This window comes from Hylobates moloch, unplaced genomic scaffold (genome assembly GCF_009828535.3).
Source record: "Hylobates moloch isolate HMO894 unplaced genomic scaffold, HMol_V3 SCAFFOLD_9, whole genome shotgun sequence".
Taxonomy (NCBI): Eukaryota; Metazoa; Chordata; class Mammalia; order Primates; family Hylobatidae; genus Hylobates; species Hylobates moloch.
This window is the reverse complement of record NW_026652284.1, coordinates 114,820,957-114,847,536: the sequence shown is the minus strand read 5'-3', so window position 1 is coordinate 114,847,536 and position 26,580 is coordinate 114,820,957. Positions and strand designations below refer to the sequence as shown.

Below are 26,580 nucleotides of genomic sequence, written 5' to 3'. Positions count from 1 at the left end.
CAACATATTCAGAGGCCTCAAAGATGAGGACGTGGACATCTTTGGTTGAGGGGCGCGGGCATTACTGTGCCCACCACACTGGGCTACAGAATTAACATAGTTCCTGCTCTCAAGAGGCAAATAGTCTAACAAGGGACATGACTTATTTTTTCATACAGCAAATACTCCTTGAGCTGCTTTTACCAGCCAGTCACTGTTCTCAGCACTAGGGATATTTCAGTGAACAAATCAGATGGATGATATGGTTGAGAAGCTTATGTTTTAACTGGGGTAGATAGCCAATCCATATACATGTAATAAGTAAATTATAATAGTACGTTAGAGGCAAAAAGTGCAATGGAAAAAAGAACAGGCACAACTGGTCAAGAGGTATGGGAAATGCAGCCTTAAACAGGCAGTTCCAATCGAGAGTGATGAATGCTTCAGGTAGGTGGCCCAGGGACCTAGGAGTGCTGTGGGGAGCACCAGGGACCCATGAACCTGGGTCTGGGGTGGGCGCAGGTGCTGAGCAGGGAGGCCTTGTGAGTGTAGGGTGGGAGCAAGGCTCCAGGCAGGGGTGGGTACAGGAGCTGGTGGCTGGTGCCAGCTGGGTGACTGGAGGCAGAGGTAGGGGTGGTGGAAGAGGCCCTGCATAGAGTAATGACTTGCCTGGTTGTAACATGGGCCAGGGATTCCAAGTCTCGGAAGTATCTCAGCCTGGTCTTTCACTTCCGCCTAGTTGGAGTCCAAACAGTTTGTGGCCTTATGGCATGTCCTAGGGCATAATGTCCTTTGGCCATGGGCTTCCTGACCTATGCTACCCTCTTGAAGTCATGTTGGCATTTTTAACAAATGACAATGTTTTGGTTCTTGCAAATAGTGAACCTGCACTGAGCATTCCTGCCCTTTGATATTTAGCAGAACAATCGGTGCCTGTCTAAGACTGTCACTGACATTTGTCTTGGCCTCTGGTTCCTGGGTCCACCAAGCCAGCTACTGCACCATGTCCTTTCTCCTTTCTCTGGGGGTGTTTTAAGTAATAAGTACACCTTATGATGACACAGCATCTTCTTTTTAAGAAGGTCAGGATGATTGAACAGTTTGCCTTTACGATAATCTTTGGTCTTTCTGAGTTTTGTGTTTTTAAATTTTGTATTGTTTTTACTGCTGAGGGTTTGCCCTAAACAGCAGACTGGGGGTGCTGGGGCATTGTGGGGTGTCAGCCTCTGAGGGTGGTGGAGAGATTTGGGCTCTCAGTGAAGTGGTATGAATCATTTGTTCATTGTACAAGTTACTTTTCAGTCAATGTGCATGTATGAATGGCCAGGACACTCCCCTGTGTACAAGAGCTTACCTGATGCAGTCTCATCCAAGTGAGGCTGTCCAGCAGCATGCACTTTACCAAGCCTGCTTCTCTGTGACTCGGCCACCATTCCTGTTTTACTGAGACCTGATAAGAAATACATTGTGTTTGTCGGAGTTTCTCAGAGAAACAGAACTCATAGAGGTGTGTGTGTGTTTGTGTGCCTGTGCGTGTGTATGTGTGTGTGTGTGTGTGTGTGTGTGTGTGTGTAAAAGAAGGAATTGGCTGATTTGACTGTGGGGGTTGACAAATCCCAATGTCTGCTGTCAGCAAGCTGGGGTCCCAGGAGAGCCAATGGTGTGACTCCAGTTTGAAGGCTGGCAGGCTTGGGATGCAGGAAGGGCCAGTGTTTCAGCTAGAGATCAAAGACAGGAAAAACCAGTGTCCCAGCTTGAAGGCTGTTGGGAAGAAGAATTCCTTCCTTTTCAAAAGGGGAGGGTCAACTTTTTAATTCTATTTAGGCCATCAACTGATTGGATGGGCCCCACCCACACTAGGGAGGGTCATTTGCTTTATTCAGTCTGCCAGTTTAAATGTTAATCTCATCCAAAAACACCATCACAGCCATACCTAGAATAATGTATGACTGAATATCTGGGCACCCATGGCCCAGTCAAGTTGACACATGAAATGAACTATTACACGTGTAAGAATATGTTTCAGGGTACAGTGTCTCTTTTGTCAGTGAAAGAGTGTTATTTGCTTCAAGGGTGAAATTCTCAGTTTCACAGAGACAATTTTGGTGGACAGATTTCATGGTGATTTAGTAGCTTCCAGAAAACACATCCATTGGCAGATCCATATTTCTATCACAGTTGAGATTTTGGTTCAAGGTTCAGGAATCAGCTCCATCCTGCATATCCTTGAGAGAGTCACAGCTGAGGACTGTGCCGGCGTGGTGCCCTGACCCCCAGGAGTCCTCCGTGGAGCACCAGCACTCCACTCAATCCTCCTGGCCATGAGCAAGCAAACCATTGTTGCTGCTGCCCCCATGGGAGTAGAAGTTCAGTAGGAACTAGTGTTAGTAGCACTCTATGTGGCAGGCCTGTGTCTCTGTCCACATCGGGCATTTCCCCTGCAGCCCAGGAGTTGGCTGCCCCTGGCTTATGAGCCTGGGGTGGGGATGGGGTGTCACATGCACTGCCTGCCAGTTTTAGTGCCTCCTGGGGTTGCCCCTCTCTTCTGTTGGTTGTTTTCCTGCAATGTGCTAGATGCTTCCACACTGTGTGCTGGGGCCTCAGTGGGAAGGAGCAATTTGGACTGCCTCAGACCCATGGGCACCTGCCTCTTCCCCATGCAGGACCTTAGCTGGGCACAGCACAGAATTATTCTGCCTTAATCTTGTTCAAAATCCCAAGTGCTCCTCCGACATGCTTTAACCACTGATCAAAACGAAACAAACCGAAATCCAAGCAGGAACCCCAGCTTTGCCCGAATCACCCCACCTTCTTCTCCCAACTGCTTCTACACAACCTTTGCCACCTTCAGCCTTCAGGTGGGTCCCCGTGATGGTTGGCAGTGTTGGGAGAAGAGCAGGCAGAGACCCCACCCTGGGCTCAGCATACAGCGTGAAGCCTGAGAGGGAGCTTAAGTAGCAGTTCTTGCTGGAAGACATATGTTGGTTGCCAGCCAGCGTTGGAATTGCTGTTTGTTATTTGCAGTTCATTGTTTTTTGCAAGAAAAGGCCCTCTACTTCAGTGGAGACCACATACACCAGTTGCCTGTTTGCAAGGAAGTGCATGTCCAATCTGTCATGTTTTAATTTAAGGCCCTGAGTAACGTGGTCCCCTGACCGCTTTCTCACTTCCCATCTGGACAAGGGCTCCTGGTAGGGAGAAGCCGCTCTGCAGAAGGGACTTCTGAAGTGCAGCCTCTGGCTTGAGAGAAGCCTGGTGCCCGGTGGGCCACCTGAAGGGATGCTCAGACCGGTCTCCTCCCGTCAGGGGGGTAGATGTTGAACATTTTATAAGACTTGTGGCAAAATAATGAGGAGGGGGATCTAGAAAGTGACTTCTATGAGGCTTCAAAATCTATTTTTATTTTTACTTTTAAAAACAAGCGCCCTATTCTACAACTGTGATTGTAGATACACAGCAAAAGATCTGACAGAAGAACCGCATTGGTGCAAGATACTCTTCTAACACTTTACAGATTGTGGTGTAAGAGAGCCTGGCCATCTGAATTGTCTTAAAGTGGGACCAAGATGAGATCTCTTCTCTAATCCTAGCCACAAAAAGGATTGAGTGAAGTCCATCCCATTTTTCTGTTATCCCTCTAAGCTCAAATAACTGGTGAGTTAATGGAATTTTCCTTTTCTTGTTCCCACAGAGGCACTTTTTTGACTTCTACTATAAACAAGTCTCTCCCTAACTTCAACACAATTCTCGCAGTGCAGATAAAAGGAGAGTCACTGGCTGGCCTTTCTCTTACTTTACTTTCCACTCACCTTTCCCCTTCAAAGCCTCCTTTGACTTCATTTCATCTTGCCTGTGCATGTGTGGTACATTACAATAGCAGACCTGCATTCTCTCACGCTGTAATGGAACCCTAGCATCTTCAGTTGTATCGTTTACTCCACTTTCCCGTTACAGTTTTTTTCTGTCATTATTGTGGCTCATCTAAGGAATCAAATCCTTCCAAGAAGATTAAGAGTATGTGTAATTGTAAAAGAATTGATGGTAACAGCAATTTCCATCTGCCATAACTGCTTGTATTTTCTGTTACTCTTCATTGTATTTGGATGTCACACCCACTCCATCCTTGCAGACTCTGTAGTGTAATGAGTCACGATGGATTCAAATGCCTGTGGAAGACCCAGGCAAGAGAATTGCCTGTGCCCTCTGTAGGCAGTCAAATTGGTTGCGTATCTCCAGGACGGAGAGCATATGCACCCATGTGCTTCTTAGGCCTCAGATGATCTAATACTAGATTCTTAGGCATATGCTCAGGATTTCTAATAGATACCTATAATCTAGGTTTCACTTTTATCTTTTAATGCCAAGTCCTTTTGATCTTTGTAAAATACTGAAGTCTCACTGATGACTTTGTTTTTTTCCCTGTGTCATAGCCCTTACTATGACAGCCACTTTTCAGTTGCACGCTTTTGTTGGTTGATGAGGTTAGACTCCTGCCTAATGAACTCTGCAGTGCAATTTATTTGATCCGGGGCCTCTGCCAACTTTAATTGTATGAAACTCCTAATTATACATGCAGGTAGCCTCTTAAAAGTGTTCTCATACTTGACATTCCTTATAGAATGTTCTTTCCGTTGTTGCGGAATGGTGACCTTTAGCATGTAGATTCAGAAACAAAAAGTTCATTCAGAGTCTTGGCAATGGATTACCCTCCCTTGTCACTTAATGCCAACTCTTGTCCTTTGTAGGCCTTTCTTAGTTCTCCTGTGGTCGTTTGAACGTTTTCTTTTTCTTTGTCTTAACTAAAACTTCTTTCAGAGTCTTCTGCTTCTGGTATGACTTTGGACGGCTGCTACTCCACATTGCATCCTCTCCCAAAGCTCTTTTATTACTTGCTGAGCTCTCTTACACCATAGCAGTTAATGGAAAATTCCATTTCCTTGCGAAATTTTTAAAGTAAAAATAAGCCCCATGATATATCTGTGGCCATATGAGAAATGGTCTGAAAACATAGAGTGCAAAGGTTATTCTCTGTTTCATTATGATGGCTTTTTCCCATACAAGCCATCCTTAGCTAACCTGAGGATGCTCATCTATCCAGCTTCGCTTTTCTTCCTTTTCCTAAGTCCCCATCTTTCTGCTATTATGCCCGAAGAAGCTGCAGCCTTGGTTGGTGCTATTTGCAGAATCCCACTTTATTTGAGTTTTAATACTGCTGAGTTTATTACTGTTTGCTTGGTGCCTGTTTCCTGACCCATGTCCTTAGCCAAAGCAGGTTGGTTTTAATTGACATCTCCCCTCCAGGCAGCTTCACCCTAGGAAGTTGTCCTTGCTGGCTGAGATCACTTGGTCTATTTCAAGTTTGGGGCCAAGGCCAGGCTGTAGTATTCCTGACGGGAGTGAGCCAGAGCTGTCCCTCATATGGAGGAGTGCGCTACGGGCCCTCTCTAGACTTGTCCTGCCTCAGGCTGGCCCTTGTTTTTCATTCCCACCAAAACAGTAGTCTCCATCTCGGCTGGAGGAATTCCCGGAAAGAAGAACTCTTGGTGTCCCCCTCCTTCCTACTCCTCCTGTCCATCTGGTGTCTCCACCTGGTGGAGGGCCTCTTGCCTCCTTGCCTCTCCCACCCGACGTCTGCCCTGTCAGCACATGCGGTGGCCTCCTGCTTCACAAGGGGCCTCAAATAGTCCCTCTGGCTCCCAGCTACCACCTTCATTTAAGCCCTTGCTACTCAAAATGTGGTCCCCAGGCCAGCGGTGTCAGCATCAGGGGGCTTGTGAGAAATGCAGAGTCCCTGGCTTCACCGCACCCCTCCCAAATCAGGCCCCGTATGTAACCAGCGGCGGGAGCATCCCGGCTCCACCCCAACCCTACCAAATCAGGCCCTGTGTGTAACCAGCAGTGGGGGCATCCCAGCTCCACCCCAACCCTACCAAATCAGGCCCTGTGTGTAACCAGCAGCAGGGGCATCCTGCACATTAGAATTTTAGAAGCCTGTTCTCAGCTGTCAGTCCCCCTCCCGTGGCTCACAGAGGGTGCTGTTCTCTTTCCATCCTGCTGCTCTGAGATCCAGTTTTCACATAGAAGCCAGGGCGATCTTTTAGAAGTATCATTACATCATAGCAACCCTTACTTTAAAATCCTCCAGTAACTCAGAAAGTCTCCAGTAAACTTAGAATAGAAGCTCTCCATGGCCCACCAGGCCTAACAGCAGGGTGCCCGCCTCTCTCCCTCCACTTCCCTTCTTGCTTCATGGTGGATGTTTCAAGAAGATCCACCTCGCCCGTGCTGACCGGAAGGCGCAAGATCCGGGAGCAGCTGCTTCCGCATAAAAGCAAACACTGCAAGAAGGAGCACGACCTACAGGGGGGTCCCTGCATGTCAGGATAACCCCTGCCCATTAGGACACATCAGGTTAGACCCTGTGGTCAGCTTCAGCTGTGAGATTGTCAGGTCCTTCCTGCCCTGAGGGGGCAATTAGGAAGGGAATATTTTCAGAGGGACAGAAGTTCTCCTCCCTCTCCAGGCAGTGGTGAAGATGGGGCCACGGGGGAGGAGTACCCTCCCTCACCCCGTCACAGTTCTTAGGAACTGTATCACAAACCATATCTAGTGTGGTTGGTTATACACATGGCTTTTCCGCCCAGCAAACTGGAAGCTCCATTAACAGCAGGTGACAATTTGTTCTCACCCATCTCTGGGATCTCTAGCACTTGGCCTAGGGCCTGGTACATTTTAGAGGCTTCATACGCATTCAAAACCGTGAATGCCGGATCAGATGTTGGGAAGCTGAGCTAGTGGGGCCCAGTTGCCCTGGGTGTGACTTGTGCTGAGCAGCCTCATGCTCTCCAGGCTGGCAGTGCATACCCTACTACAGGAGCTTCAGGCCTCTGGGACAGAGCCCCCCTGCCCCAGATGGACAGGACAAGGGGGTATCTCTGGAGAAGCCCGTTTCATGGGAGTCACCCCAGCTCATGTCACAGTGGATGGAGGAGCCCTTGGCACAGCCAATGGTGTAGCAAGGGTCTAAAAGACAGCCAGACTGCTTGGGCTGGAACCCTGGATCTGTCACATAATAGTGTGTGACCTTAGACAAAACACTTCTCTTCTTTGAACTTGTGTTTCCCCATCTGTATAATGGGAAGATCATGGAACTTACTCCAAGGGGCTGTTGTATGCATTATACCTAATTATGCAAAATGCTACCAAGGCTGGAGTACAGTGGTGTGATTATGGCTCACTGCAGCCTCAACCTCCCCAACTCAAGTGATCCTCCCACTCCAGCCTCCAGAGTTGCTGGGACCACAGGTGTGAACCACTGTGCCTGGCTAATTTTTGTATTTTTTCTAGAGACAGGATTTTGCCATGTTGCACAGGCTCGTCTTGAGCTACTGGGCTCAAGTGATCTGCCCGCCTTGGCCTCCTGAAGTGTTGGGATTACAGGTGTGAGCCACCACACTGTGCCAGATACCACTTCTCATGGCAGAGCTTGTTGCTTGGTTCAGGGAGGTAAACACATAGTTACACAAATTAACATGATTGTGGCTCCAAATCATTTGACCCCTTACAGACTCCAGTTGTTGAGTCATTGTGAGTAATTCCCTTAGAGGAGGCCCTGGGGGAGGCATTATGATGAACTGAATGCTCGTGTTCTCCCCTAAATTCATGTGATTGAAATATAATCCCCAAAATGATGGTGTTTGGAGGTGGGTTCTTTGGGAGGTGATTAGGTCCTGCGGGTGGAGCCCCATGAATGGGATGAGTGCCTTAATAAGAGGGGAGAGAGCTTGATCTCTGTCTTTCCACCATGTCAGAATACAATTACAGGTCAATAATCTGCCCTTGGAAGAGGGGCCCACACTGTAACCTAACCATGCTGGCTCCCTGATCTCAGTCTTCTAGCCGCCAGAACTATGGGAGATAGATTTCTGTTGCTTATAAGTCACTCAACCTGTGCTGCTTTGTGACAGCAGCCTGAGCTGAGACCAGGCTGCTTTGGAATTGCGGATGCTGAGGGACATTGCCCAAAGTCAGGGGAGCTGGGCAGGAGGTGGTTCTGTGTGAGAGAGACTTAAGACCAGGCCAAAAGAGAGTTGAATTAAGTTGATCTTCCTACTCTGAGAGAGAAGTACATGGGTCGTGTGGATTTGAAGAGCAGGAGCTGGTGTCTCTCTGGGGTTTCAGCGTAAGATTGGAGACTGTCATGTCACCACCAGTAGGGTGAATGTCAAAGCTTCGCTGGTGCTCACAATAAGAAGAGATAGTCAGTTTCTTTTTCTGTTCTTAGATCTGCTTGCTACTAATGAACTTACCTCGATAAGTTTGATGAGTGATTTAAATGGTTTGTGTTTTGTTATGATAAACATATTTTAAACAAAAAATGAAAACACTTTATTCCTGGGAGTTTGGTTTTTCTACCTTGGGCAAGGACTGTTGCTCTATGGTCCTCCAGGGAGGAATACGACCTGGGTCCTGCCAGCTCCATTTTCCTTCTCTGCTCGGTTATCAGCAAGGCCCTGGTGGGGTTCTGTGGAGGCTTCAGGTCACTCGTGTCAAAGTACTGGGAAAGAAACTGCTAGTGGAAGCAGATTGCTTAATTAGGGGGAGAAGAGTGTACGTCAGCTGAGGAAAGGAGCCAAGCACTTCCCCAGCAGGCACCAAGACAGTGTCCTCGAGGTGGCCCATGAAAGGGCAGCGGATCAATCCTGTCCCCGCAGCTTTATCGAGCACCTGCCCTTCAGGTTGACAGAGCCACCAGCAATGAGAAAGGCCGGGGCCTGCAAGGATGGTCACGGGGGTGATTTTGTGAAAGTCAGGCAGGTAGAAATGTACAAGGGAAACTACTCCTAAAGTACAGTGGAGGGGACTTGGGTGAGAAAAAATCTGAAAGGTTTGCCCAACCCCAACAGCTGCACAGCTGTGCAGGGGTCACCAGGCAGGGGTGTGGAGGGAGGAGAATGTGTAGGGAAGAGAGTGCTCCCTGTGTGAGGACCGGGCAATGCTGTAGAGCTGCCACGCCAGGCCTGGCACTAAATCAAATAGTGATTCAGTGTATGTACACTTAAAGGGGAAGAAAGTCAAGTACTATGCACAATAAATGTGTCTAAATATCAAAAGATATTTGTGAGGAGGGAGAAGCTCTGCCTGCCTCCTTCCCTTTCATGGTGAATCTACTCTGAACTGTTTCAGCACAGCTTTGAAGTATCTCCTGGGATCCACATTTGAATAATTCAATTCAGTGTTTATTGAGTGCCTACTATAAGCTGGGTGCCCTGTGGCCATGGCATGATGGTGTGGAAGGGATGTGTGAAGCGCACGGGCAGCAGCTTAAGTGCGTGGGAGCTTGGCTTAGCTGGGGACGGGAGGGGGCGGCAGACCCTTCCTCCAAGGAGGGCCGGCATCCAGAAGCAGTCATGAGTGCCGCGCCTCACGCACCTGCCCTGTGCCAGGCACTGCCCTCAGCCCCGCCGTCTCTTCATTCCCACTCACTCTCTCTACCATGTGGATCTCTCTAGTTTCCTACAATTTACGAGAGAAGGTTTCCTTTTCTAGTCAAATGATTATTCAGACCAAACTAAGCTACACCTAGACTGCCGAGACATGCAAGAAATACAAGATGTTCTAGTCATGGGCATCCTCTTTCTGTTGCCCAGTGAGTTGGTTTGGCCAGTATGGAAACCTTTTCATCCTCTTCTTACAGCACTGAGGCCAGGAAGCCTGCATTGCCCCTCTCATCCTGTTTCGAAGGCCCTTCTCTCTCAATGAAGAGAGCTGGCCCTTCCCGTTTCCCTCAGGCCTGGGGACCTGGTGGACAAGTCCATGTTGCAGGTGGCAGCAGAGCTCTCCAGTGCCTGGGGCTTAGGAAACAGGGTTGCAGCTGTGTCGGCCGATAGTGGAGTCTCAGTGTTGCAGAGACCCAGGCGACACAGGAGATGGGTGGTGACTGCCATTAGCAGGCGGCCTTTACAGCTTAGGCTTTGCACTGTGCATGGGATTTATACTTTCAGGAAAGAAAATGTGTCCGCTGTCTACTTACAACCAAGAGAAAAATAGGGTGGAGAGGCAGCATTATACTGTCTTCCTCCATGAAAGGTGTCTAGCCTGACAGTGGGATGAATCATGGCCTTCCTCACTTCCTGTGCATTCTTACCTCCTTAAAAGGCTTTAAATCTCCATTGATGTATGGAATGTTTTCTTCCTGCCTGTGAATATCTTCTGATATTTCCACAAGTTTCTTGCACATAATGCCCCCTCAGAACACCCTTCTTTTTGTCCTGTATAGATACATATTTCTGGAGTTAGGAATTTATGATGTTTTTTACAAACCACATTCATTGATGCATTTTCTTTCCTCTATAAATTCAGGATGGTGTTTGCCATTTCCCTTTGTTTCTGACTTATACAACTCCACTCTTCACCTAGGGTTGTGAAAGCAAATGTGCTTACTTGTTAACCTTGTAAAATGGTTCTGCCAGTCCCCCTTTTGAGAATGAAAAGGAAGCTATTGCTTGGTTATAATTTAAGCAGTGAGTGAAGCCCTAATCACTGGAAAAAATAAGGCTTCTTCCCCAGAGCTTAAACACACACAGGGGAATATTCTACCTGCAAGAATCGACTGCAGTGTTCTTTTTTCATTCTTGTTGTTGGGTTGTATTTGGACTTTTGTCTGCAGACCTCTAATTCTTACCATAATATGAAGTCCGCTAATTTCTGAGTGGAAGGGACCATAGAAGATGTTGGCCATTTGGGAGGAAATAATGAATTGCACCCTTTCCTTTGATCTCGAGGTGTGGAAGCATCTGAGAAACAAGACATGAGTGAATCAGATGGTAATGAGAGCAACAGGAGAGGAAGAGGAATTGGAGACCAGTTGAGCCATCTAGTCACAGGCAGGGCTGGGAAACAGCAGGGCAGCTCTTCCTAGGAGGGCAGTTGCTTGCCGTAGCACGTGGAGTCTCAACCCGATGGACCCGGGACTCCCATTGATTAATGACTACCTTTTAACACTCCTTTTACTCTCCTGAAATGAAATTCATAGATTCCTACACATATATGACTTAAAAAAAAAAAAGAACCTCTAATGTTCTAACCAAAATAACAAGAAGTAAATGGAAAGTTATTAATTATAAAATAATAAATTGAGTATTTTAATATTCAGACATGACTATACCAAGATACAGTGGTTGGCAGGACAGTGGTGCCCCAGAGATGTCCACGTCCTCATCCCCAGAACCTACAAATATGTTAGGTTTTACATGGCAAGTGGGAATTAAGGTTGCTAAATAGCTGAATCCAAGATGGGGAGATTATCCTGGATTATGCACATGGGCTCAGTGTGATCACACGTGTCCTTAAACGGGGAAGAGGAAGGCAGTAGGGTCAGAACCAGAGAGATGACATTGTAAGAAAGACTCCGCCAAATGTTGCTGGCTTTGAAGATGGAAGCAGGCCGCAAGCCAAGGAATGCAGGGGTCTCTAGAAGCTGGGAAAGCCAAGGAAGTGGATTCTCTCTTAAAGTCTCCAGCCGGGATCACAGCCCTGCTGAAATGTTGATTTTAGCTCAGTGAGACCCATTTCAAACTTCTGAACTCTAGAACTGAAAAATGATACATTTGTGTTGTTTTAAGCTGCTAAATTTCTAGTAATTGGTTAAAGCAACAATAAGAAAATGAAATAAAAACCTAACGATGTGGTCAGGTGCCTTCTCCTAAGCGTAGTGTCCACTCTGGGTGCACCAGCCACAAGCACAGGCCAAGAGCACATTGTGACTTGAGGGTGAGGCTACTAGTGTGAGCAGCATCGCTGACACTGGAGGGCTTTCCTAAAGCAAATGAAGTACAGTCTTCCCTCGCTGGAAACAGCAGTTGTATTTCTAGAAGAATGCAGCACACAGACTCAGTACTCTGTGTTTGCATGTGAAACAGTTAGGTTCTAGGTTCAGATCATAAATAAGGTTGTTGTTATCGTTTATTTTTATCCTTGTGACTGTTTGGGGGGAAAATTTAGAAGTCTTGGTGAGAACAGAACAATTCTTGGTTGTGAGGGACATTCTGACGCATTGTTGCTCACACCTGCAGCTTTCTAAAAGATCTCTACAGGTTGTGGAGGTTTCTGCCGCTGAGGTGCACTGGCTTCAGGCATGGTGGAGGAGGAGAGCTCTAGGCAAGGGGAGGACAGCAAGGCAGACAGGAGGCCAAGCCACCGGCTTGCATTTCTTCTCCAGGCCCTCTGAGAGGGCCGCGGGAGGCAGGACTTGTCTGTCAGACTTCTGAAAGGGTGGGAATTCCTGCTTTATGGACTTAGGAATGCAGGGAGGGGTAAAGGGCAGACTCTCCTGTTAATTTCAGTGTCCATCCTGAGGAAGAATCCAGCCTGATGGTCTTGGAGCAGCTATTTGCATAACTTTAGCAATGGGGAGCTGGTTATATCAATTCCAGACAGCAGCCCACTGTATTCCATAGCCCCTCTGTCAGCTCTGACCCCCGCCCGAACCAGCAGTACATCTGATGGCCCCTCATGTGACAGCTCCTTGTGTATTTGAAGGCACAGGCATCGCCAAGTACCCCAGCCATTTTTTTCTAGAACTCGTCAGCCTTCTTGGAATGTTGACTGATGAGTCTTTAGTCCTCTTCGTGGTTGAACCCAGGCATGGACTCCAGGGGAGGTCTGAAGCTGACAGCGGTTGGAAGAGATTGGGATGGGTCTTTGTCCCTCTTTTCAGTGAACTCTAAGCTGCCTTTACAGTGACCACGCTCACCATTCACTCACCTTGATCTTGGTGTCACCTCAAACCCCTGGATCTCTTTAGCATGTGCTACTCGCAGATTCCGTGTCTCCCATCTGTGTTTGTGGCATTAGGTGGTAAACTGAGGCATAGACTTTTATGATGATCCACATAATTAAAAAGTTGCTTAAGGGCTTTTGTGGTCAGACCTAGGGTGAGAAACAGCGTGGCCTGGCCGGGGTAGCCCTGTGGGGAGGGGAGGACTGGAGTGCTCTGGCCTGCATTTCCCGGCGGAGCTGACAGGTCCCGCAATGCTTTGGACGTGGAGTGTGTGTGAGAGCAGAATCTGGGCTGATGCCTAAGCCCTTTGGTTTGAGAAGAGGGTGGATGGTGGTGACTTCTATCGAGAAGAGGACAGAGCAGCTTGGGTGGGCAGAAAGTGACTAGTTCCTTTTTGGCTTTGTTAACTTGGAAATTACTATTTGACACCCACATGGATATGTCTAGTAGGAAATATGCTATGCACATTTAAATTTCAGGGGAAGGGTTTGGTCTAGACACACATTTGGGAGTTGTCAGCCTGAAGACGATATTTGAAGCTATGAGCCTGGCTGAGATGATGGAAGGAGGGGATGCGGAGAGAGAAGAGCCCTCCTGGGGCTGAACGCTGGGGCCCTATGCCACTTAGAGGTCCAGAAGTGGAAACAGATGCAGCAGAGATGGAGAGGAAGCAGCCAGAGAGGACGGAGGATGCTGAGGAGGGAGCTGTGCTGTGGGGCAAATGAAGAAAATGGCCCAGGAGAGGAGCAAGGGAGGGCTGGAGGCTGCAGAGGGTGAGCAAGGTGCAGACTGAGCTGTGAGGGTCGGACCGGCCAGGGTGGCAGTCACTGCACTCTGGAAGAGGGCACGTCCGGGGAGCAGTGGGCCTAAGATCCTCCTAGAATGGGTTGAGGGGGGGTGGGCAGGGCTCAGATAGACCACAGAGGCTCCTCTGCTGGCCCCCATCACTGCACCCTCTTGCCATGTTCAGGCCCATCCTGTTCACGGGATACCAGACTGTCCCTGGCCTCCCTACCTGGAGGCTTTCTGCCTCCTCTTCCCCATAGTCCCCTCCTACACCTCAGGGGAGTGAGCTTGGGGGTCTGATCAGATCAGGTCTCTGCTGTCTAATAGAGAGGGGCCCATTAATTTTAGAGTGAAACTAAAATTCCTATAAGATCCTTCATGATCTGGGTCCTGATGGTCTCTCTAGTCTTTTTTTTTTTTTTCCTCTTTGTTTCCTCTCTTCCCCACCCCCATCCCCCACTTGTTCTGTGCTCTGGCTATACTGAATTTCATTGCATCTTGTTCTGTGCTCTGGCTATACTGAATTTCACTGCATCTTGTTCTGTGCTCTGGCTATACTGAATCTCATTGTGTCTTGTTCTGTGCTCTGGCTATACTGAATTTCATTGCATCTTTTTCTGTGCTCTGGCTATACTGAATTTCACTGAGCATTGTTCTATGCTCTGGCTATACTGAATTTCATTGCATCTTTTTCTGTGCTCTGGCTATACTGAATTTCACTGAGCATTGTTCTATGCTCTGGCTATAACTGAATTTCACTGCATCTTGTTCTGTGCTCTGGCTGTACTGAATTTCACTGCATCTTGTTCTGTGCTCTGGCTGTACTGAATTTCACTGCATCTTGTTCTGTGCTCTGGCTGTACTGAATTTCACTGCATCTTGTTCTGTGCTCTGGCTATAACTGAATCTCATTGCATCTTGTTCTGTGCTCTGGCTATACTGAATCTCATTGCATCTTGTTCTGTGCTCTGCCTATAACTGAATCTCATTGCATCTTGTTCTGTGCTCTGGCTATACTGAATTTCATTGCATCTGTCCAGCCCATGGGCTGTTGCTACACCCTTTGCTCTGCCTGGTGCTTTTCCCCATCTCTTTACACCTCCTCCCATTCTTTAGACTCGTAGGAATCCCACAGTGTTACAGATCAGGGTCATCATCTTCAGGAAAGCATCCCTGGCCACCGGCTGCTTCCCACCCCACCTTCCCCCGACCCTGACAACCCAGGACAAGCCCCCTGTCCTTTTCTTCCCTGGACTGCAGCCTGTTGGGGGCAGGGACTGCATCTGGCCTCATGGTTCTGTTTCTAGCCTCCACCAGAGCATCTGACACATGCTAAATTCTCAGTGGACAGAAGAGAGGGCCCAGAAGTTGTCTGAAGTATATGTGGGAATTCAACACATGAGTCCAAAGCAGAGAGTGGGTGGCTTTCAGAGATGGCTTATTCAACAAATGGCCCACCTCTTAGCGGTGTCTAAACAGAGGCCACCTCGATTTTTCTGCAAATCAAGTGCTGATGTTATGTAACTGCACATTCCTAACTCCACCCAAGGAGAGTGGCAGCTTTCCAGTCTAGCAGCTCAGCACAAGCACTGGCCTTTCACACCTGTTCCCCATGTTAGCCTTGTTTTCTATCCATCTTCTGCTTTCTCAGTCACTTCTGGCCCCAGCAAACTTGCACCAACCTGCCCATCTGCCAACTTCATTAGCAAAGGGCCGCCGAAAGCTCAGCATGGGGGAGCTGTTCACCTATACGAAGGCCCCACTGAGCAGCATCTGGGCCGTGAGGGGCCTCCTGAAGTCAGGCTTCCACTCTTCCCTAGACGTCCCCCTGGAACCGCAGTGCCTGAGCTGCCCCCGCTTGGGGCTTGCTGCATTCATTCGCTCTCTAACTAACACTCTCTTGTTCCTGTCGTTACTCAGTACGGAGGTCAAGTCCTGGTGGGGCGTCTTCCCTCCTCTTCAGCTGTGCCTCATCTGGTGGTGATTTGAGCAAGACTTCCACTCTGCACTCTTTATCCCAGTGATTCATTTGAGAAGCAGCATTCACTGTTCACCTTTGTGCCGGAAAGGCGAGGGAGAGCATGACACAGGTTGCGCCTCCTCAGAGTGGCATAAAGTGCTAGCTGGGATCCAGTGCTGCTGGTGTTTAACAGGAGTCAGCACAGCGTTGTAGGGCACACTGGTGGAGCTTCCTGGAGGAGAGGGCATGGACCTGAGTTCTCAAGGGCAAGAAGGGATCTTTGGGAAAAGATGGTGGACCAGCACAGCTGGAAGTTCAGAGGCGAGAGGGCATGTGTGTTCCGGGACCAAAATTGAGTGTGGGGGAAGGAGTCAGGCAGAGAGGGCCTTGCCTGTCCAACAGGGGAGCTCAGCCTTTGTTTTGAAGGTTACAGGAAGCCGTGAATATTATAGAAAGGCTGTGGGCTTCGGAGGTTTTTCACTTGGCTTCAAATTCCAGAATCACCTGTTACTAGCTGAGGGCTCACATCGACTCTCTGAGCCACCCCTTCTCAAAGGGATGCGATGGGAATCCCCTCACCCTGCCTTCCTCACAGGGCTCCATGAGAATTACAGGAGATATAGGATCCACAAACACTCTGTAAACTGGGAGGGGCCTACCTGTTCCGGTCATTATGAGAAGTGACTGTAAACCAGGGGGCAAGTAGTGTCACAGGCTGCAGAAGAGAAAGAAGGAAAGGAAGCATGAGTGAGGAGAGATGACTTCTACCTGCAGGCCTTTGTTGAGATTTAAAGATGGAGATACACAAGTGTAGCAATGGACACAAAGCCATGCCCATACCCGCATACATGTATACACACATATCACATTCACGTATGTGCACAATATTCATGTACTCACACACCCACATAAGCATGGATAGCCACGTAGACATATGCAAATATATGGACACATACAGACCCATATACATGCACATGGACATATACACACATGGACACACACCTGTACGTACAGATATACACATGAACACACATATGCGCACATGCACACCCATGTTCCTGCACACAGGCATGCACGTGTACATAGCAAACCCTCGCACACGGCCCTCACCCCTATGCACATTGCCTGCATCTCGCCTTCGATTGGCTCCTGTCTTTGCATCATTGCCTCTCCCAGGCCTGACCTCATCAAGTCCTGCTCATCGTGGTGCTCACTACATTCTCTGTGGTGATGATCTTGACAGTGGCTGTGTTCTCCTGGTGGCTTTCTGCGTTCTGTCCACCTCCCCTGAAGCACGGAAGGCCGGATCTGGATCTGGGGCTACCTCCCAGCAGGTTCTGAGAACTGATCCTGAGAACAACAGGAGTGCCAACAAGAGGAGAAGAAAGAGTGGCTTCTCTGTTCATTTCCTGAGCCACAACCCCAGGTGCCTCCCCTTTCAAGGAGACATTCATGACATCTGCGAGAGGGCTGTTCTCCAAGACATGGTTTAATAAATAGGAACCTGATTCCATTTATTTAAAAATGGATTGGAAACATGAAGGGTGCCTGAAGCAAAACGACCTCCTGATGGTGGTGGCGACGGTGGCAGAGATGTCGGTGGAGTTTCTTTCCCCTGAAAAACATAAAGGATGATTCCTGTCCTAAAGAGACCCCCCAGCTCATCTTCCTCCCAGTGCCTGACGGAGGGCACAGGCTTGCGGGAGGGCACCGGGAATGTGGGCAGCATCTAAAGGCAGCTGCGTTGGCGGCAGCTTTGTTTCAAAGGGATGCAAACCCAGTAAGAGGTTCACTGATGCCATCCCACTGTCATCTGGTTTTTCATTTTAGGGCCAACAGGGGTTTTATTTTAAATTCTTTTATTCATCACTTATTTATGTGTTGAGAGCTAAGTTCAAATAATTTGGTAGGTTCTGCATGGTCTGATAAAACCCTGGAAATTCCAGTCCCCTGTGAGGACTGAACAGGAAGGCGGCCCCAGCTCCTCCGCACAGGCATGTGGGGAACCCGGGCACCAGGAGGTTCTTCGCACCATGTTTTGAAAGCTGTGATGCGAATTTGTGATGTTTATCATATTCCACCAGCAGTTTAAACAATTGTTACTTTAAATACCCAGCTGGTAAGAACATTTTCCCTTTCTGGTTGCCTCCTCTGTGGGATTCAGCCATAAGATTCAGCTCTCTCTCCTCTTAATGAGTCTTTGTTTGTCATGTTTTGATGTCCTTGAATGTGTCCTGGGGCTGTTTCAGTGTCCTGGGGAGGGGTGTTGGTAAAGCCTCTGACACAGAAAGACCTATGTTAGGGGGTTGGGTTTCAGAGGCTGTGGGCCAGGTTATACACTAAGGCCAAGTGTCTCCATGGGCCACTGCCTTCCCTACAGTCTTCCTGTTTGGCAAGACACCTCCCCATCAGTGTCAAGGATTCCAGAAAACGTGTGTCAGATGAGGAGGGGTTGTCCTTCCTGCTTCAGCCAGCCTCCAGGCATTTTTGAGAACATGTTTCCCAGGCAGAGGGTACTTTCACAGAGGAGTCCATCAGTGCCTTCTCATTAGAGAGGAAAGAGAGGTATGAAAAAAGACTGTGCTAGGGTCAAATGCAGGAGGCCAGTGGGAGAATCAAGAAGATTGTGTGGACCCTGACACTGCAGCCTCCTGCTTGGCCAAGCCCAGAGCTGTGCACAGTGGCCTGGCTGCTGCGACCATCAAGCTCAGAGGCCTGGAGGAGCAGGGGGAAGCAACTCTGTAACTCCCCAGGACCCAGTGGGTGGGCAGAGCCCCCCAGGGCAGCTTGTCATCCTCCCCTGTGTCCCCCTCTCCTCTAAAGCTGGGACACTAAGACTTCTTAGGGTGCTGTGAAGACTAAGTACCTAATACATGTAAACTCTTCACACAGCACCTGACCCACAGCAAGCACTTCTTATCATTCCAGATTGTAATCTCAGAGCCCTAGATCTGTCCTGATGATGATGTTTCCATCATCATCATCACTGTGTGTTTCCTGCTTTCTTTGTTCATCCAGGGATGGTCCCAGCTACTCTGGAAGCTGAGGCGGAAGGAACTCTTGAGTCCGGGAGTTTGAGGCTGCAGTGAACTGTAATTGTGTGACTGTACTGCAGCCTGGGTGACAGGATGAGACCTTGTCTCAAAATAATAATCATCATTACAACTATTATAAATAATATTGTTATTCCAGGGAAAATCTACTTGGCGTTCTCCCCTGCCCAGGTGCCATGCTGTACATTCTGGCTGTGTTCTCCCAGTAACCAAAGTGCTTTGTGGCTTGGTGTGAAGTTGCCTTGTGCAGGCTGGGGAATTTTGCAGACCAGAAGTCAAAAAATCTGTGCTCTATTTCCAGCAGTGTGGCCCTGGGCAGTTTATTTTCTCTGAGCCTTGACTTCCCTTCCATAGAATAAGGTGATTGGACCTTTGGGACTTTTGGAGCCAAAAGGGACTCTCCTCCATAGACAGTGCACCGTCTTCCCTACTTTCAGATCATCTGGGGGGCTCCTGCCATACAGAGTTTGAATGAAGGGCAGGCAGCAGCTGGCCCTAGAGTCCATGGCTGCTCCAGACAATTCTCTATCGTCGCTTCCAGGTTCTACACATGGGCAGTTCTACAGCTATAGGTTGGTACAAAAACTGCAGTTACTTTTGCACCAACCTAAATCACCATCACCTACTATGTGCCTACCAAGAGCGTGGCACTGGACTGGTCACGGAGGAGCCAGTGCTGTACTTGCTTCTGGGGAGATCTGTGCAGAGGTGGATTGTAAAAGCCTTTGTGCACTGGCTCCTCGGGGCACCCTTGGAGCACTGTGGGAGCAATGCAGGACCCACCTTCCTTAAGGAGGGTTTCCTGAGCTAAAGGAACTTCTGGGATTTTCTTTAATGTTGGGGGAAGAAAGCTTAACCTGAGAGGAATGGGTTTTACAAAGGAAGTGAGGAGAGGAGCTAGAGGAGAAGGAGAAGGCAGAACAGGCAGGGGAGTAGAAAAAAAGCAAGACAGTGAGGCAGCCAGAGCCATAGCCACTGCCTGGCGCACAGCGGAGTATCCATCGACGTTTGCTGGATGAATGGATGATGACGGGTTAAAGCCAAGGAAGATATGGGGTCTCAAGGGGAAGCTGTCCTTCAGCACGAAGAGAGCCCAGCAAAGTGCCGGTCCTGACAGTGATCTTGTCCAGACTCCAGAACACTGGAGACAGCGGAACAGCAGAACGCAGTGCCTGATTCAGTGAATAATCTCTGCATCCCAGGGGTTAAGGGTTTCTGTCAAGCTCTCTATGCTGCTGCTAATTTATCTGATAGATGTGTTAGATACAGCATTTGGGGAAAATGGAGTACTCATCTCAGGGGATAATGACACTGTGAACGCCATATTATTTCTGTGGTGAAGAACAATTTTAAGCCTGTGCTAATAGATTAAGCTACTAGAGTGATTATTTTGAACAAAGAGAGTGGTTGAGAGTTCTACAGCCAGCCTGAGACTAATCAGGAGGAGTAAAGAGTGATAATTTAATCATCTCAACCCATAACATGGGATCCTGATAGTGGCTGTCACACTACACCAGCTGAAGGAGGTCTCTGAACCACCCAGACTAAGTTCCAGCTTTTGCTACTTTCTGGCTGTTTGACCTTACATAAGTCACGAGGCCAGGAGGAGCTTCAGTGTCCCCATTTGTAAAATGGGAACACAAATGCCCAAGGCACAAGACATTGTGTGTAAAGAATCGGGACAAGGCATGGGAGAATGTTCAGTAAACTGCAAGTGGCTGGGTGGATATTGGGTGCCATGGGAGCAAGGAAGGAGGTGCATGGTTTGTAAAAACTGCATAAAAGCAAACAGAGCGTGATCATATACCATGAAATGCACAAAGGAGGTGCACTCTGCAGAAAGCCTTATGAACCCCTTCTGTAAAGCAACCCACTCTCCCTCCTTCATCCTCGCTACACGTTAGCTTTTTGTGATGTGGACATCTGTGTGGGCAGCGTCTGCAGGGCCCGCAGAGCCACATGTGAACACTGAGGAGAGTGTAAAGGAGGCCCAACAGCAGGCTGCAGGGGACCTTCAGGAACCCTTCGTGTCTTGGATGCTCAGTAACACGGCAGGGCAACAGCGTGCCTCCCTGTCACATTTGTGCACACCAGGAAGCCTGCTCTTTGCAGGACTTGTGAAATATACATCACCATTGCCTCCATCGCTTTTTCTGGTGAATTAAGCCCAAAGGATGACATTGGGACACTTTTTTGTACTATGATAATTAGCAGTGGGTGAATTTCATGGGGATTCTGTTGGACAAACCCTGGAGGCTGAAAATTGAAAAAACAGAACAAAATGAATGGAGAAAGGTTATCTTTAAATAGATTTAATACTTAGAAAAGATACTATGGGCAAATAAATATTTAGAGGGATAATGAGAGAGGCATACTTCTCAGAAGGTCTTCTCATGTTAGGCAAGTTTTGATTCATAAATGTCACAGGTTGGATGATGCAGAGCCCTTCTTTGAAAACCTTTTGTGCCTTCCTTTGTAAAATAAAGGCTCAATCTGTCAGCTGATGACCAAGGCTTTTCAAGATCCGCCTGCGAACTTCGTTTCAGGCCTCACCTGCTGCTTCTCCCTCAAATGCCTTCTCTCCTGTGACTTTTGCACAGCCCTGTTCATGCATTGTTTGACAGACATCCCTGAACGCCTCCCACTTGCAGACGGAGGTATGATCTGGAGCTCACGAGTGGTGGCTGGAGTCTGGCTCAGCCGGGAGTGAAAGTGCCTGGGGGGTCAGAGAAGTCAAGGTGGGAGACCCAGGAATCCTCCAGGCTTTGTGATGGGCAGAAGGAGAAGAGCAGTGAGCGACCCTGCAGTCTGGGAGAGGGCGCGGAACAGATCCCAGTGCTGGGGAGGAGAGTGGTGAAAGCCGTGAAGAGCGTCTCATGCCGGATGGTAGAGAGTGCTCTGGAAGAGTGAAAACGGGACACTGCCCAGTGGGTTTGGTGACTGGGAGGTGGCCGGTGGCCTTGGCGGGGCTGTAGGGCACACGCCTGTTCTTTGCTCACTCTCTTCTCTCGCCTGCGATGTCCTTTCCCACCAGAGACCCTCTGTGGCCAATGCCACCTTCCAAGAAGTGGTCCCAGGTGCTGCTGCTGCAGTTATTAACACATCGTTTACCTTCAGGTCAGGCACGCTGGCCCCCTCTGCGGTGTCTATGGGCAGCAACCGTTTCTAGGCCAGCGAGGGACCTCCTGCTTCCTCCTGGCTGGTCCTGTGAGAACTTGGAGTCTGTCCCCTGTGCTGCCAGGGGACAAGCGGCTGCAGCCTCTGCCCCTAAAAGGCCCGGCCCTGGCATGGTTCTCCTTGTCCTTGGCAGTGATTTCAGCCACTGTCCATACTTGGGCATTGTGGTGTTAGTGTTTTTAAAGGGTGGGGGTTTTTAGCCAGTGGAAAATTTCCATCAGTGAAGGAGTCACTGTCCTCTTTAGGGTTAGCTTCGGTGGGAGTCACTATGTTCACAGAATGGTACCATGACCCAGAGCCTGTTTTAAAGCTCATGGATGGGTTTGTCTCCCTGTATTGTATGTGGTCTGTTTACCAGGAGTGTGGAGGGCTTGTTTGCCCATGTGAGGCCCTGGGGACCTGGGTGTAAACCATCCCCATCCCCTCGCCCTTTCTTTTGTGTGGCATTTACTGACAGGTAAGAGGAGAAAAGATTAGCTGCATGATGCCTCCCCTTTCCCAGTCTTCTGTCAGCTTCTCTCTTGCAAAGTGAAATACATTAATATTTACTTCTAAAATCCTGGTTCATGGTACATTTTCCCAGTTAAATGAAATTGAAACAAATGGGAAAAGATGAAAAAACAGATCTCAGTTCACTCTAAAAAAACAAATCAGTCTAAATGTATTGAGAGTTTCCACTCAGAATAGCTCTCCAGCTCCAGGTGAATTCCATCAGTCTGAATCAAAAGTTCCTTCCAATCCATAATTTTGGAACCTCCGGAGCTCACCCCAGAGGAACCCTTTCCATTTTTCTCTCTGAATTAAACATGACCCACCTGTTGACACAGCCCTTCTGACTCACGGAGACTGGAATAATCACAGGGTCAGGATGAGACCCTCCAAGCCAGTTGGGCCCTCCCCAGAGAGAGTGCAGAGTCAGAAGAGGTGGGGAGTAGAAGGCCACCCAATGTCAATTGCAGGCCAGGAAAGGACCCGGACATGTCGTGACTGGGACCTCATGGAGGCTGCCCGAGCACACTTGCTGCTCCCTACACCTCCTGGGAGTCATGGCTCCTCAGTTCCTATGCCCATCCCTATGCCTCTCCTGGGACCCCAACACCGGCACAGGCTGCCCCTGGAGGAGCCCAACTACTCCACAGTGCAGTCATTCACTGTGCCCTGTGCCTGCACCATGAGACTCGGCTTCCTCAGAGGACTGGGGTTTTCTAGTGTCCAGCGTGGCATCTGACACCTAGTGGATCATCAGTCAGCAAATATTGAGCACATGCTGTATGCCAGGCATTCACCTTGGCTCTGGGGAAACAGTTGTGACCAGGCAGACATGGTTCTGCCCTTGTGGAGCTTGCAGTCTACTGGTAGCTGCTAAGATGACAAAAGTTCTGTAGAGTGAAAGAATGAGTGATTGACATGCCAAAATACCTTCCAGGCAGCAGCAGGTATTTAAGAAAGTGTGGTTGAGGCCAGGCATAGTGGCTCATGCCTGTAATCCCAGCACTTTGGGAGGCCAAGGCGGTGGATCACTTGAGCTCAGGAGTTCGAGACCAGTCTGTGCAATGTGGAGAAACCCTGTCTCTACCAAAAATGCAAAAATTCGTTAGGTGTGGTGGCACATGCTTATAGTACCAGCTACTTGGGAGGCTGAGGCAGGAGGATGGCTTGAGCCCAGAAGTCAGAGGTTGCAGGGTTGCAGTGAGCTGAGATCGCACCACTGCACTCCAGCTTGGGCAACAGAGCCAGACCTGGTCTCAAAAAAAAAAAAAAAAAAAAAAAAAGTGTGGTTGAATGAATGAATGAAGGGATTAAAAGCTCAGTGCTGTTATTGAGCACCCACTTTGCATATAGAATCTCCTTCCATTCTCCCAGGAATCCTCTGAAGAACACACTTTAGTCCCTGTTTTACAGATGAGTAGACTGAAGGTTGTGGGCAAAAGTGTCTTGCCCAGGCCTCGTAACTTATAAATGGTGGAGTTGATGCTCAAAGCCCGGTCAGTGCAGGACAAAGCACGTGCTCTCTCCACCTTGCCATTCAAACTCACCTGGAAATGAATGGGTGTCCCTGACACCCCTCTGTAAGTCTGAAGACTCTCTTATCCTCCAGCTAGATAATTCCAGGCCCCTTTGCTTTCCTCTTGTGCCTGTTTTCTAATCCTTCACTCATTTCTGCAGCTCTAAGGTCTCAACTCCATGTCTTTTGTTTCTCATCTCAAGATCAAAGACAGTGGTTATTTGAAAACAGCCCAGAGCTGGCAGCATGAGGGATGTGGGGTATTAGCACCAGCTGGCATTTGGTCTTCCCTGGAATCTGGCAGCTTGGAGCTTCAGAGAAAGGCCTGGCCATAGAATCCATGAGGTCGCATCCCTGACGGATACCCAGGAGGCTCTCCTGTCCAGCCCTGTGGCAGTGAGTTTCCACCAGCAGGCCTTCCCCCAAATAGTTAAGGCATTAGTGTTGCTGGACGGACGACACCTGGGGAAAATCAGGCCTGCCAGGCGTCTGCTCCTTCCTAGTGGGATACAGATCTTCACACAGAGGCAAGCTCCCTGAGTGTGGAAACACAGAGAGCCCAGGATAGACGTAGTGCCTTTATCACTGCCAGATGGACCAGCTATACATTTCCAGGAGCACCCCCAACCCCTACCGCTGACACCTACAGTAAGTAACCCCCACCATGCCTTCCAGCTCTCATTCTCTAGGTAACCCCACGCCTCCTGGAAGCCCCGGGAAGCAGCTTGGCATCAGGAAACAACCTTGGACTCTGGGTTTGAACTTGGGTTCCACCATTTGCCACAGCTGGGGACCCTGACCACGTTACCCTACATTGCTGAACCTCATTCTGTTCATCTGTAAAATGGGCATGAGAGCAAGCACAGCCTCGTAGAGAGGATCCGTGGAGAATGGACATGCTCCCGCAGTGCACTGGTTGCTCCTAAACTGTAGTTGTGATTCTGTTGTTACGCTGGACCGGGACGTAGGCGCTGTGTGACCTTTCTCTTGCCTCCTCCCCCAGGTCACCGAGGAGGAGCCCAGCTCCAACCACACGGTCATGATCCAGGAGACGGTCCAGCAAGCGTCTGTGGAGCTTGCTGAGCAGCACCACCTGGTGGTGTCCTCCGACGACGTGGAGGGCATTGAGACGGTGACTGTCTACACGCAGGGCGGGGAGGCCTCGGAGTTCATCGTCTATGTGCAGGAGGCCATGCAGCCTGTGGAGGAGCAGGCTGTGGAGCAGCCGGCCCAGGAACTCTAGAGGACATGTGGCATCGGATGGTCACAGGGCGGGGCCACCAGGCTCTGCAGGCACCCAGGGTGGGGAGGCCACCCTTCCTGCCCTACCCACAGAATGGTGCTCTCCTTTGCCCTCCCTGCCCAGCAGCCTGATGGGACTCTTCTAGTCCAACTTGGGGTGGGCAAGGCAGTCAGCAACACCACAGGACCCTGTCCCCAGCATAGACACACACCCCCTGACCCTTACCATCTGTTTCCTGAAAGACTTTAGCATCAGCTCCCCTACACATACCCCACACCTTCACCCCTTGCTTCAAGATTCAGAGACTCCCAGTCCCCCTCAGCATCTTCCCTGAATCACAGCCCCAGCTCCTTGACCCCCATCTAGGTGCCAAATGTTCATCTGCAACCGCTATGCAGTCTGGTGAGAGGGAGACAGCCATCACGTAGAAAGTGACCTTACGGGTTTTTAATCACTGCTGGGTGGGGTGGGGGTAAGGGGATTGTCCTGGCTTTGTCGACGAAGTCCCACTTCCCCGAGTATTGAGGGCCCTTGGTATCAAGTGAGGTAAATTCACCCGTCACAGGGTCTCGCCCTACCATCCTGGAATTATTTCACTTTTAAGATAAATGCACTATTTCACTGTTCGCCTCCCATTCTAAGGAGGTGAGGTGGATGGAATAAAAACAGTTCCTGTCTGAATGCTTTGGTTCCTCAGGCGGGATGGCTTACATTTCCCCTTCCCAAGTTGAAATCTTGGATTTGGGGCCCACCCAGAAGGACCCCATCCAAACCTAGACCCTTAAAATGCAGATGATGATGCTCTTTCCTCTGCATTTAGGTTTGCTGTGGAAACCTTTTGAGGTTAATGATCTCACCTTCCATTTCCTGGCACCCAGCATTTGATTTGCTGCCAGCCAAGAAGTGGCAGTGCCCTCTTTTCCACTGTGTATTTGGGAGGAACAGTGCAATGACCATCAGAGGTGTCATAACACAGGACTATGTGACCAGGGTTTCTAGTCTGGGTGCTCAACACAGATGCCATATGTTTGGAACTCGTGCTCTGTGCACAGCATTGTGGGGGCATTGACTTGAGTCCTGATACACCCAGCCCAGCCCTGGGGTGTCTTGACATCTTCAACATCTGACACCCTCAGGTCAAGGTTTGTTTCCTCCAAGAACCCTTTCTTGCAATGAAATCTGATGCAGGTTTAGAAGCAAATAAAAGAGTAGCCACCCTGTTGAAGAGGGCAGAGTTCACTTGGCCCTCCCTCTTACCAGCCCTCTCCCCTCACCCCAGCAGGGCCTGAGGGCACCTCCTGGGAGAAGCTTAAAAGCTGCTGCTCTGACTCAAGTAGAAAAGTGACTCCTTGCCTTAAGCAAGGAAGAGGGAGAACGCTGCTGACTTGGGATGAGTTAGGGAAAGCTTCATGGTGGAGGTGACCTGTGATAGGGCCTGGGAACCTAGATGGGCTTTGCACCTCCAGGGATTGGGGTGGGAGGGAGCGGGAAAGGAATTCCAAAGAAGAGTCACAGCGCCCCCTGGGGCGGGCAGTGTGGGAGGTGGACTTGAGCCATGAGCATTTGTGTTTGGCTGGGAGCAACTCTAAAGGGAAG

At 49.3% G+C, this 26,580-nt stretch overlaps 1 protein-coding gene across 3 annotated transcripts in view; it reads left to right on the top strand.

Annotated features, from left to right (window-relative positions):
* Positions 1–25,661, top strand: part of ZFAT (zinc finger and AT-hook domain containing) — a 240,521-nt gene extending 214,860 nt beyond the window's left edge. For all 3 annotated transcript variants that reach the window (XM_032760486.2, XM_058444407.1, XM_058444406.1), the window contains exon 16: positions 24,745–25,661. In XM_032760486.2, coding sequence (XP_032616377.1) covers positions 24,745–24,984 — 240 coding nt within the window. In that variant the 3' untranslated portion in view covers positions 24,985–25,661. The remainder of the gene's footprint in view (positions 1–24,744) is intronic.
* Positions 25,662–26,580: the final 919 nt, after the last annotated feature.